The 12,240-nt window shown below is 35.8% G+C and overlaps 1 protein-coding gene and 1 long non-coding RNA gene across 5 annotated transcripts in view; one reads left to right on the top strand and one right to left on the bottom strand.

Moving 5' to 3' along the window:
* The window catches only part of LOC118184360 (uncharacterized), a 123,462-nt gene that overhangs the window by 16,013 nt on the left and 95,209 nt on the right, over positions 1–12,240 (top strand). The window lies entirely within an intron of this gene.
* The window catches only part of LOC118184359 (TELO2-interacting protein 2-like), a 54,568-nt gene that overhangs the window by 9,876 nt on the left and 32,452 nt on the right, over positions 1–12,240 (bottom strand). For both annotated transcript variants that reach the window (XM_035354018.2, XM_035354019.2), the window contains one exon: positions 4,284–4,396. In XM_035354018.2, coding sequence (XP_035209909.1) covers positions 4,284–4,396 — 113 coding nt within the window. The remainder of the gene's footprint in view (positions 1–4,283; positions 4,397–12,240) is intronic.

Raw genomic sequence — 12,240 nt, 5'->3', positions numbered from 1 at the left:
CATTTTACAAAAATAAAAAATACACATACATGCATGACCACGAAAGCATTAAAAAAAGACTCAAAAATACAATAAAATAAATAAATAAAAATAAACTGCTGCATTAAAAATAAGCAAATATAATTATGTGGCACAAATTATGCCAGAAGCTGTCATACATCATTTTCTTTTCTTTCATCTCAGTTGATCTTTCAGGAGGTTCTAAGACTAATAACCAATTTTTCAAACATGTTTTTACATAAGATTTAGTTGAAAATCTCCTAAAGATTTCCCAGTGAAGGAGTTCATCTGAAACATATCATGGTGTGAACGAAGATTTTGTTGTGGAAATACTGTTCATCAATCTGAAAGTTCCTTCAGCTCTGGTGCTACTAGTAATGATAATCTCCACATTGATTTAGCACTATTAGGAATTTCATTATGCAGTTTTTCCATTTAATGAAATTTCAAAATTTGCTGATTTTCATTTCATGTATTAATACAAAATTAAATGGCTGTCAATGTGACATTATGGCATGAAAAAATTGTGTCTCTTGGAATAAACAAACAAGCAAACAAAAAGGATAAAGGTCTCACAAATTAGACCCAAATTTAACAAGGGGCTTGAGTGAGTCCCTATGAACCCTCAAAAACTCCTCACTGATCAGATATCATCTTTAACCCAGGAAGAAGTGCACTAAAAAAAATTTGCTGGCAATATCTCCCTATAATCCAAAATGCTTAGGTGCATCAATAGCTGCCTTACGTCTTGACGGGACACGGCAAATTCCAAGCATTTATTGTTGTTTAAATAATAGTTTGGGGTGTCGGCAAACCCCAAACTTACGTATTACTATTTTTCAGTGTGAGCCTTGGCGTGTGCAAGTCGCTCTGTTTGGTCTTTTCCTCATTTGACGTATGATCAAGAAATGAAAAGACTTCAAGAATTATTAGAAGGGGTTTCGTCGGATGAAGATTCTATAGAAGAAGATATTAGAAGATTCAGATAATGAAGATATATTTAGTGATCATGAGTCTGAATCAGAAGAAGAGTGCGATTTTTCAGAAGACATTGCTTGTGATCAAACTGACTATTTTATAGGAAAAGATAAAAATTAGCTCCAATAAGAGATTTATTTGAAAATTTTGTCAAGAACTGATAGAAATTATATCATATAGGGGAATACATGACTTTGAACGAAAGCTAGAAACTTTTCGAGGACGATGCTCCTTTTGGCAGTATATACCTAAGAAACTTGCAAGATATGGTATAAAGATATTTGCTATGGTTTATTCTAGAACCTTCTATGCTTTCAACATGGAAATTTATGCATGTCAGCAGCCAGATGGGCCGTACAAGAAAGTAAGCAGTTCTAGTGAAATAGCAAAGCACATCCTGGCTCCATTATACAAATCTCAAAGAAACATTATCACAGACAATTGGTATACCACTTATGAATTGGCAAATTTCCTACAGAAAATGCTTTGATGAATCACAAAAAAAAAAAAAAAAAAAAAAAAAAAAAATAATACAGATGTTACATGTGCTCAAAGGAAAAAGACAGAAAATCAAAAAATTATGTGTGAAGTGTAAGAAACATACGTCAAGAGCACTGTGAAATAGATGCTTCATGTACATATTACAAAATATCTAATGCTTCTTGGGCCTAATTGATTTCAATATTAATTATATAACTCATTGTTCATGTAATAATTCTGCATGATTTGGATTATAATTGCATTCCCAGATAAAAAACAGACATTTCTCATAGAAATCAATGATTCCTAGACATCTGGAAAAAAATTATGTATTTGTTAGTAATTTTAAAATTAGCATTATTTTAAGCTATTTTATGTAATAAATGTTGTAATTAATATAGAATGCATTCTTTTACTGAATTGTAATAATATGTTTAATTTGTACGTCATTTAATTGCTTGGGGTGTGTTGACACCCCATGCGTGTTCTCGTATTACATAATACGAGTCCTCCTGGGTTAACAGTACATAAACTAGATATGTTTGTCTAATTTCTCAGCCACTACAATCATCTGACACCCTTTTGTTCAACATTTTCCTCACAGATATTGAAAAATATATATTGTGCATTATGAAATTCTAGACATCTAAAATTCTTGTTCCTAAATTTAACCCTGAAATACTAACTTTAAAAAAAGAAAATTCTATTACAATTGCATTAAATACGTAGGTTGGGCAAAAGTCATGGCAACTATTTTTTTTTTCTTGAAGATACCAGTCCGGTTGGAAAATGCGACATATATAGGCGAAAGAACAAGGTCTTAAATCGTAACAAGGAATTTATTACGGTAGTATAGAGGGCAATATGGCCTTCACCGTGCAAAAGAATGATAACACAATACACATAAAGTTGACATGACAAAACTGTGCCTAAAGACCCTCAATGTAGTCCCGTCACCACATGCTGCCAACGATGTAGGAGGGGCTGAATACATCAACCTCAGCATTTGCCGCACTATGTGTGAATCGGGTCATCTGTTGGCACACAGCATTAGCAATGTTCTCTTGTGTTGCAAACTTCTGATTCAGACTCATCATCTCTTGTGTTGCCTACCACGTATTGGTTCCTTAATCTTGGGAATGAGATCAAAGTCACAGGGCGAAAGGTCAGGAGAGTACGGTGAGTGCTCCAATTCTTCCCAGCTCCAACATTGGAGTAGCTGCCGTACACACTCTGCTTTATGTGGTCTTGCATTGTCATGCAGTATTATTGCACTGTCCACAAGATCTAGACGTTTATCCCGAATGCCACGTCGTACCTGTCGCACCAGGAAGTTCCTGTAGTACTGTGCGGTCACTGTTCTGCCAAGAGGAACAAAGTGACAAACAATGATACCTCTGATGTCATACGCGACGATTAACATCAATTTGACTGGTAAAGGATTCTGACGGACTTTCTGCAGCCTTGGTGATCCAGGATGTCGCCACTCCGCAGACTGGCGTTTTAAGTTCTGGTTTGCATGGCCTGGCCCAAAATTCATTGATAGCGATTATTCGTGACAAGAATTGATTGCCGTCCTGTTGCCAGCATGCAAAGTGGTCGGAGCATATTGTATAGTGCACCCACCTTTGAACTTCCGTCAGTGCATGCGGTACCCACCACGAAGTGATTTTGCGTAGCTGTAGCTCATTACGCAATATCCTGTGGACGGTGTGTTTCTCGATGCCACTTGCCCTTTATAACTTCAGTAATGTTCATTGTCTGTCTTCATCCATGAGGTGCTCGATCCATGAGGCACGTGCCATATCACAGCTGTTGTCCTGCATACACACTATGCCTGCAGAATTTCCACACGACACATATACGTTTTGTGATCCGTTCACATATCTACAAGAAAAAAATAGTTGCCATGACTTTTGCCCCAACCCTCGTATTATGATGCAACTCATTTATTCATACACATTAAATACCATGATTCAGTACACTGAAGTGAATTTTTATTGTATATTATTGTAATATGATATCTGGAAAAATTACAAAAAGTAAATTTTTTTTTTTAACTTGTACCGTTCTCAACCATTTTCACTGATTGGGAAATGTAAAAAATCAGAGTGTGATGTTAAGTGGATTCAAGAGACTTTATAAGTGTTTGGTGAGCTAGGGCAGTGATATCCAAACTTTTGTAATCACATACCCAAAATGATAAAATAATTATAAGTTGTACCCATGTAGTATAACATAAAATAAATATGCATATAGTTATTTATCCCAAAGATAGCAGTTCCTTCTTGAATGTTCAGGGATATTTTCTCTCCAAAGGCAGAGTCCTTTGCCTCCCCAAAAAATGTGCGTTTATGCACTAAAGCTGGTGTATTTATGATGTTGAGCTCACCAGACCCTAGTGAAACCAATGAGAGAAGCTTGCATTCCATGATACATGGTAATACACTTGCAAGTGATTGTGAGCATAGCCATAATTATCACTTTGCATAACTCACTCTGAAAACCATTGATCTAGGGTTAAACTTCTGTTTTCTTTATAACAACAACCACCTTACAGACAGCTTGGATATTAATTTTGAAAAATTCTTTTCTTTATGAAAAGATTACATAAGGAAATATATAAATTTCTAGTAATAAATAAATTCAAGTGAATTTATTATTATGTAGCACCTAGTTCAATTGAGATATTCTGTACATAAATATTAAAAAACATAACAAATATTAATTTCTTTCAAATAACAACTATTGTAAATTAAAAATTTTACTGAAATGAAAATACTTTATTAATGAATTTAAATATTATTACAAAAAAAATTATTTACCTTGGCCAGCATGACCTAATAACAGATTTCAATATATTTAGACAAGCAATCTGATTTAATTCTTCTGCATCATCACTTATTGAAAGATGTCTATCTGTTACACTTAATATCCGCTGTAAAATGCAAATTCTTAGTTCCAAAAAACAAGAAAGCCATAAATATTTTAGTTCTCAAAATAACAATGCTCATACACTGCTCGACATTGAAAATGCAACACCAAGAAGGAGTGGTCAGAAATTTATACAAATTTTAGAGTAGACGCACGTCACTGAGTTATGCGAATGATGTGAAATGCGCAACTCTCCAATGCAGGTGAGGTAAGATATAAGGGAAGGAACATGCAGAATGGGCAATATTTGTGTCGTTACTTCTGCCAGACAAATTATAGAAGAAAGTTGGTTTTTGTCCCAGAGGTTACGTGTAATAGGAGAGGAATGCCAGGCCGCCGTCAACAAAGGGACTTCCAGCAGATAGACGATCTTACGAGCAGTATGGTAATCGGACTGAGAAGGGCGGGTTGGTCCTTACATCAAATCACAGCTGACACCGGCATGGATGCGAGCATGGTGTATCGGCTATGGCGAACATGGTCGGAACAAGGAAATGTGGGAAGAAGGAGGGGTGCAAGGGCAGCCAAAGTGACGTCAGCATGCGTGGATCGACGCATCCGCCGACAAGCTGTGACGGTCCCGCAAGTCACTTGTACCATGATTCTGCAGCATGTACAAGATACCCTAGATGTTTCTGTGTCGACCAGAACCATTTCCCGTCGATTGGTTGAACGTGGCCTGCACTCACGGCATCCATTAAGAAGACTGCCATTGACCCCACAGGACAGACGCCAACGTTTAGAATGATGCTGGACTGGAAATGATGTGGATGACAGAATGGCGAAACATCGTGTTCTCAGATGAGTCACGCTTCTGTTTATCCAGTGACAGTCGCCGCATATGTGAGCGGCGTCAACATGGAGACAGATCTAATCCGGCAGTAACTGCAAAATTGGGGCACTATTGCCTACAATTCCAGGTCACCCCTAGTTCGTATTCAGGGCACTATGACGGCCCAACGATACTTGGATAATGTACTGCGGCCAGTGGCAATCCCCTATCCTCAGGGGCTGCCTAATGCAATATTTCAGCAAGGATAACGCCCGACCACACAGTGCTCGCATCTTCCAATATACTCTGCAAGGTATACAGATGCTTCCCTGGCCACCGTACTCTCCTGACCTGTCACCAATCAAACGTGTGGAATGTGATTGGACACCGTTTGCAGACTCTGCCCCTGCCTCGTTCAGAAGATGAACTATGGCAAATGTTTGAAAGGGAATGGACAGCCTTCACTCAGGACAACATCTGCACTCTTATTGACTCTATGCCTACACGTGTTTCTACGTGCATCGCTGTCCACGGTGGTCCTACATCCTACTGAGCCGACGCCGTTCTCGCTCTGTATTCCGACTATCATTTTGAAATAAAAATTATTTATTGTTGCTTGCTGTCTCTGCCTTTTTTCCAAATTTCATCACTTTCTGACCTTGGTGTTGCACTTTCAATGTTGAGCAGTGTACATAATAATAACTACAGTACAAAGTCCGAAATCCACACTCGTCGATTCCGGATTTGGGATTTTTCTGAATATTAGATCATCAATTTAAATCTGGTAAGATGGCACGCAGAAATTATACAATTAAAAATATGAAATTGTAATTTATGGAATAAAGACCAATTATGATCTAAAGGGTATCAAAATTTACAAAAAAAAGCTTAATATTTATTTGTTTACTTTATTAAACATTTCTTTCAATGCAAGTTGTTTAAGTTGCTTCCACAAACAACTCAAAAAGTTCCTTTTCTTTTTTCTTATGTAATATACAGTCAACTTGTAATATACAGTCGATGTATGCCAAGCAGATATTCATCTACGTTATTTACTAATGCCATACTCCTCACATAATTTTGAGACGGATATGCCTTTTTCCATTTTGTGCAGCAATTCCACTTTTTGTTTAATGGACATCAAAACATGGTTTAGCTTTGTAGATCCTTAGGCAGCCCCAGAACTGGAAACTCTTTTCGATATAATCAAAAGTTCAAGCTTAATTTTTATAAAATTGCCGTAATTATAACAGTCTGCAAAAAATAATAAGCTGGATCAAATTAGAAGATTAGGGAGCAGCACAGTCTGCTACATTAACTGAAATGCCTTAGAATCAGTAAAGATAATTTTAGCCTAGCTTTAATAGCATCCATTATACATTATTGGCTGTGTATCACAAGATTGGCGACGAAAGCCAAGTTATTTCACTAAATTTTGTCTTGCCCATACTGGGTACTGAATTAAGCCTGAATTGTATTAGTTTAGTTATTTACTATATCTATGTTTACTTCTTGCACTTGCTTATAACTAATCTGAGTCCTGAATAAATAAACTCCCACATGTACTTAAGATTTTATCTAGGGCCGGAGCTAGATACCACCTGGTGCAGTCTCTACAGGTCCTAAATTCTGCTACAAAGCGCCTTCCTAAGTTCTAAAATTTCATTGCGCCTAAACTTTGGATTCCAGGTGCTTTCCTTAAATCATAAAAAACTTCTCATCCCTTAATTTTGCCGTTCGGTGCTTCCCCAAATTAAAAAAATTCCGTCTTCCCTAAATTCTGCCCCCACTTCTGGGTTTATGATGAATAGCATATCGGTTATTCTTAATTAAAATAGCACTAAATTTAATATTTTGGCCTATGAGTTTCGTTTACAAAATCTATTTTTAGCATATGAAAAGAATTTTTCTTCATTTAATTTCTTCATTTCAGAATAAATTTCTTCATCAACATTTCTTAGAGCATTTAAAAATCTATAATCATCGCAAAGCGTAATGTTAGCATAAAAGGTTGCCATACTCTTGTTTTTCAATTACTAATATAAAAAAAAGTGTAGATATCACTGCACGAGTTATTACTGAAGCTGTCATGTATTGATAAACATGCAGTGATGAAAGCAAAATATAATAAATAATAACTTGCCAGGTCGGCGTCAGGGATATAAAATAGGTGAATGTTTTGTTTGAGATGTATGCCAAGCAGATATTCAACTACAGAGCCAAATTATTAATCTCACAAATTTACATGATTGTTTTTCCATAACGAGGTATTTTATTTAGTGCCTACGTGAAATTAAGAATCAGAATTTTTTAAGTGAAAATCTCCACATGTTTTATTATAGAAGTAAAAATCAAATGTGCATGTGTAAAGCATACAAAAAAAAAAAAAAAAAAAAAAAAATTGTTTGTGGTTTTAATTAATGGACGTCCGGGATTTCGGACTTTGTACTGTACTTTTTAAATGCGGGAAAAAAAAAAAAAACTGTTTAGATGGCAAAAATTACCAGGTATCTACTTATTTAACATTAAATACCAAATTACAGAAAATTTCATAATAAAATATTTTAAATAAAATCCAATAACAGCAATTATGCTGAAATAAACATAAAATAATATGTTGAGCTGGTAATGAATGCAACTTTCAAAGCAATAATAAATCAAGTCATGTAACACACTATGTAGGACATTTTTAGACAAAGACTATTGGGAATGTCTTTTTAAAGCCCATATATTAATATTTTAGTCATGTCAGCAATGCATGCATTGCGCTTTGCCAAGTGGAAATGGTGGCGAAAATAGAACTGCATGTGAAATAATGCCCAATATTTGCAAGAAAATTGGCTGCAAGAAATTTAACACTGGCAGAGATTCATCAACACATTTATGAAGCATTTGTTCAAAATGCAACAAGTGAGGGTAAAGTTTGAAACTGAGTTAGATGGCATAAGGAAGGCCAGGAGAATGTGCATGATGAACAACACTTAGACTGGTCACCAGTAACATCTATTGATCTTACACATATGACAAACATGATGGTTTTGGGGGGTAAAAATGTTCCCTTTTTCATGAAATCAATGAATTTTCCATGCATTTCATGGTTAGTTTTTTAAAACAAAACTGTACTGGAAAACCTGCACTACAGGAGGATGTGTTCTCAATATTTTCTGAGGAACACAAAACAAAGAGATTAGCCAGGGCTTTGTAATTTTTTACTGGACAACATGAGCTATTCAGCAACATTATCAAAGGGTAAAAAATATTTGTTTCATGTGACATTTGAAGCCAAGTAATGGTCAACGAAGTGGTGATAAATATCATTTCCAGCAATGGAGAAATTCAAACAGATAACTAAGCTCAAAAATAGATATAGTGTTTTGCTAGTGGATTTCACATCACTGGGAACAATACTAAATGCTGCTGCACATTGTCAGATTTTGTGAAATCTTCTCCGTACAACCTAAAATATATACTATAGATTGCCACTTGCCAGAGCTATGTTGTTTCACAACAATGTGGGGCTCCATATTACTGCTTAAATGCAAAGCTCTAATCATATCATTTAGCAAGCAGCAAACAGATCACCTCAAATACATCTTACACTTGGCATAAACCGACCATCATGTCTTCCTAGATCTGAAAAGATTCTTTGCCAGCAAGCACTTTCAGACCAATCAACAAGTGAAAATAATGGTTCAGGAACATTTATCCTCTCAGGTAGGACACTTCTGTGACAACAATCTTTGAAAAACTGTGCATGGTGCAACAAATGTTCAACTAGAGAAACTATGTGGAAAAGAAGCTCAAGGTATAACAAATCTGATGAAAAATAAAGTACCTACAATATAGATTCATTCTTTACTATAAAATACTACTTATTTTAAAGATATCTTTTATATTTTGAACAGTAGAAACAATAGACCTGTTGAAAACACAAGATTTAAAATAATTATAGTCATTTGAGCTTATTTTATGTTTTGAGAATATCTAAGTAAAAAAATGTAATGACATTCAGAATGTTCTAATGCAGCAGTTCTCAACCGGTGGTACGTAACAGAAAAATAGATGGTACGCAAAGGAAAACGTATTTATAACAATTAAATTCAAGAACTAAAAACTCCAACATCCTGTTAAACTTTCTTCTTTAACACTCATAAATTATGCAATCTGAACTTTGCTCAAGGACTTTAGCAAAATATTTTCATAAATATTCTTTTGGCCATAGATATAACAAAGTTTGTTATAAATGTTTTTAAAAGGAGTAATAGAAATGAATGTTGTATTTAATAAAAAATATAAATAAATTCATATAAAAAGATAATAGTATCTCATTAATTGTTTTAGAGTTGATTGATTTATTAGAATGTCTACATTTTATGTCACTACTATTTCCATGCTCATTGCTCTATTTTCAATTAGAAGCATTTTTTATGTTGATTTGCTAATAGCAGGTAACATCTAATAATATTTACTAATAGCAGGTAATTGCTAATAGCAGGTAATATTAATATCTAATAGCAGGTATTTTTGACTTCTTGTTGCTTCATATTCCTTACTTTTCTACCTGATTTGAGGATATCATGGTTTGTTTTTGAAGAATTCATAATATATTGTGCATTTAAATATTTGTGAAAAATAATAAAATAAACCTAGATTTTCAAATTGGAAAAGTGGCTAGGATTGACTAAGCGGAAAAGTGATGACTCACAGGTGATGGATCCAGAACAATCAATTAGTACTAAGAATACTAAAAAGAAAAGAAAAACTGTTTATAGAAATTATAGTGAAAGTAATTTATTATTTGGGATTACTTGGATATAAAATGGACCCTCAACCTCAATGTGCTGTTTGCAGTTAACTATTATCCAATCAAAGTATGAAACTGTCATTTCTTACAAGATATTTTAAATCTAAGCATATTTTTGATAAGGATAAATTTGAAAAATATTTAAGACAAAATCAGTGGAATTCAAGAATAGTAAACAAGTAAAGAAAGCTTTCGCTATTTCAAGTAAAAAAAGCTTTGGAAGCTAGTTACATAGTAAGCCTAAGAATTGCCAAGACTGGGCAGGCTCACACTATAGGAAAAAAACCTTACATTACCAGCAGCTAAAGATAACATTTTACTATTATTCAATGAAAAAGCAGCTAATGAACTTAATAATATTCTGTTATCAAATGATACACAGTCCAGTCACATTAATGTGACCACCACCTACTTTCGGCGTCAACGGAAAATAACCAATCACAGAAGGCATGCGGAAGCACATAGCAGTGGAGCGTATATGAAGAGTGTTCGAGCGAATCAGAAAACATGGTAATCGTTGACGTAATGCAGAAACGGAACAATTTCTCTGAGGTCCAAAAAGGCATGATCATTGGGCTTTCCGGCCAAGAATGGAGGCATTTCTGAAGCGGCTAATTTTGTAAACTGTTCACGTGCTGCCGTGGTAAAAGTATACCATGCATGGCAAAATCACACTATCTAAAATCGGCGATGTGGCAAATGTGGTGAACCACAGGCCTTCGATGACAGATGTGAAAGACGCCCTTTGAGATACGTTCGGGGGAAATAGACCGGCAACCGTTGAGCAACTGAACGTCCAGATGAACCAAGGTGCTACCAAAAGTGTCTTCTCAACGACAGTTCAGCGAACGTTTCTGCGTTTTGGCCTCTGCAGCAGACGCCTAGTTCAAACTAGGCATCTGCTGCGGAGGCCAAAACTAGGCGTTCGAACTAGGCGTCTGCTGCACTGACTGCAGCTCATCAGCTTATGCTGACTGAAGCTCATCCTGTGCTGACTGACATCCTACGCAACCTACCCTGATTGCAGCTAATTGATAACGAAGTCTGGAATTTGCACGCCAGCAAGACAACTGGACGTCCACTGAGTGGGATAGGATGAGATTTCCAATGGATCACGTTTTATGCTGCATCAGACGGATGGACGTTGGCGTATACGGCGTGAAACGTTGGAAAGCAAACACCATGCAACAATTTCTGGAAACGTACAATCTGAAGGAGGGAGTATTATGTTCTGGGTGCACTCATCATTGTGAAAGGCACGATGAATCAACAGAAATACGTATCTGTCCTTACGGACCATGGTTACCCCTACGTGCGAATTGTTTTTCCTCAGAATGATGGCATCTACCAGCAGGACAATGTGAAGTGTCATACAGCTCGTAGTTTATGTGCGCGGTTCAATAGCACCAGGATGAGTTTACAATACTCCCTTGGCCAGCAAAATCCCCAAACTTAAACCAAATAAAAAGTCTGAGGGACCACCTCGATTGCGTTTTTCGTGCCATGGATCCTCAACAGTGTAAACTAGCGCAGCTGGCCACTGCAATGGAGTCGGCATGGCTCAACATCCAAATAAACACCTTCAAGAACCTAATTGACTCTCTCTGTGAGACATCCTGCACATCTCCCAGCGGTCTACTGTGCGAAAGGTGGTTATTCTGGATTTTGACAGAAACGGAGCGATTTATGGTCACATTAATGTGACTGGACTGTGTACATTAAGTCGACAAATTCATGAAATGGCAAATTCTGTAAAAGAGACACTTATTCAAAAAATAAAACACAGTATTTCACACTACAATTGGATGAAATTACTGATATAATGAATTTTGTTCAATTATTAGTTTTTATAACTTTTGAAGAAGATAAACTAATTACCGAAGAGGATTTATTTTGTGAATCTCTTCACAATAGAGAAACTGCAAATTAAATTTTCAAACAAATTGACAATTTTATGTCTGAGAATGATATTCCTTGGAATACGTGCATTGCTGTACGCAGTGACAGAGCTTGGGCTTTAACAGGAAAACATCCCGGCATTATTTCTCAAATAAAAAAATGTAGGACCTGAAACAAAATTTATTCACTGCTCCATTCACCTTGAAGCTTTAGTAGTCAAAACAATCCCAGGAAACCTCAAAATCGTTTTGAATCAAATTGTGAAAATTCTTAATTTTATTAAAAGCCAGGCTTTAAGAATATTACCGATTTTATGTCAAATAATGGGCAGTGAACATGAAATTCTTTTGTTACATTCTGAAAAAAGGTGGTT

This window comes from Stegodyphus dumicola, chromosome 1 (genome assembly GCF_044657685.1).
Source record: "Stegodyphus dumicola isolate Sdum_Otavi_A_Nest chromosome 1, ASM4465768v1".
Taxonomy (NCBI): Eukaryota; Metazoa; Arthropoda; class Arachnida; order Araneae; family Eresidae; genus Stegodyphus; species Stegodyphus dumicola.
This window is presented reverse-complemented; position numbering and strand designations above follow the sequence as displayed.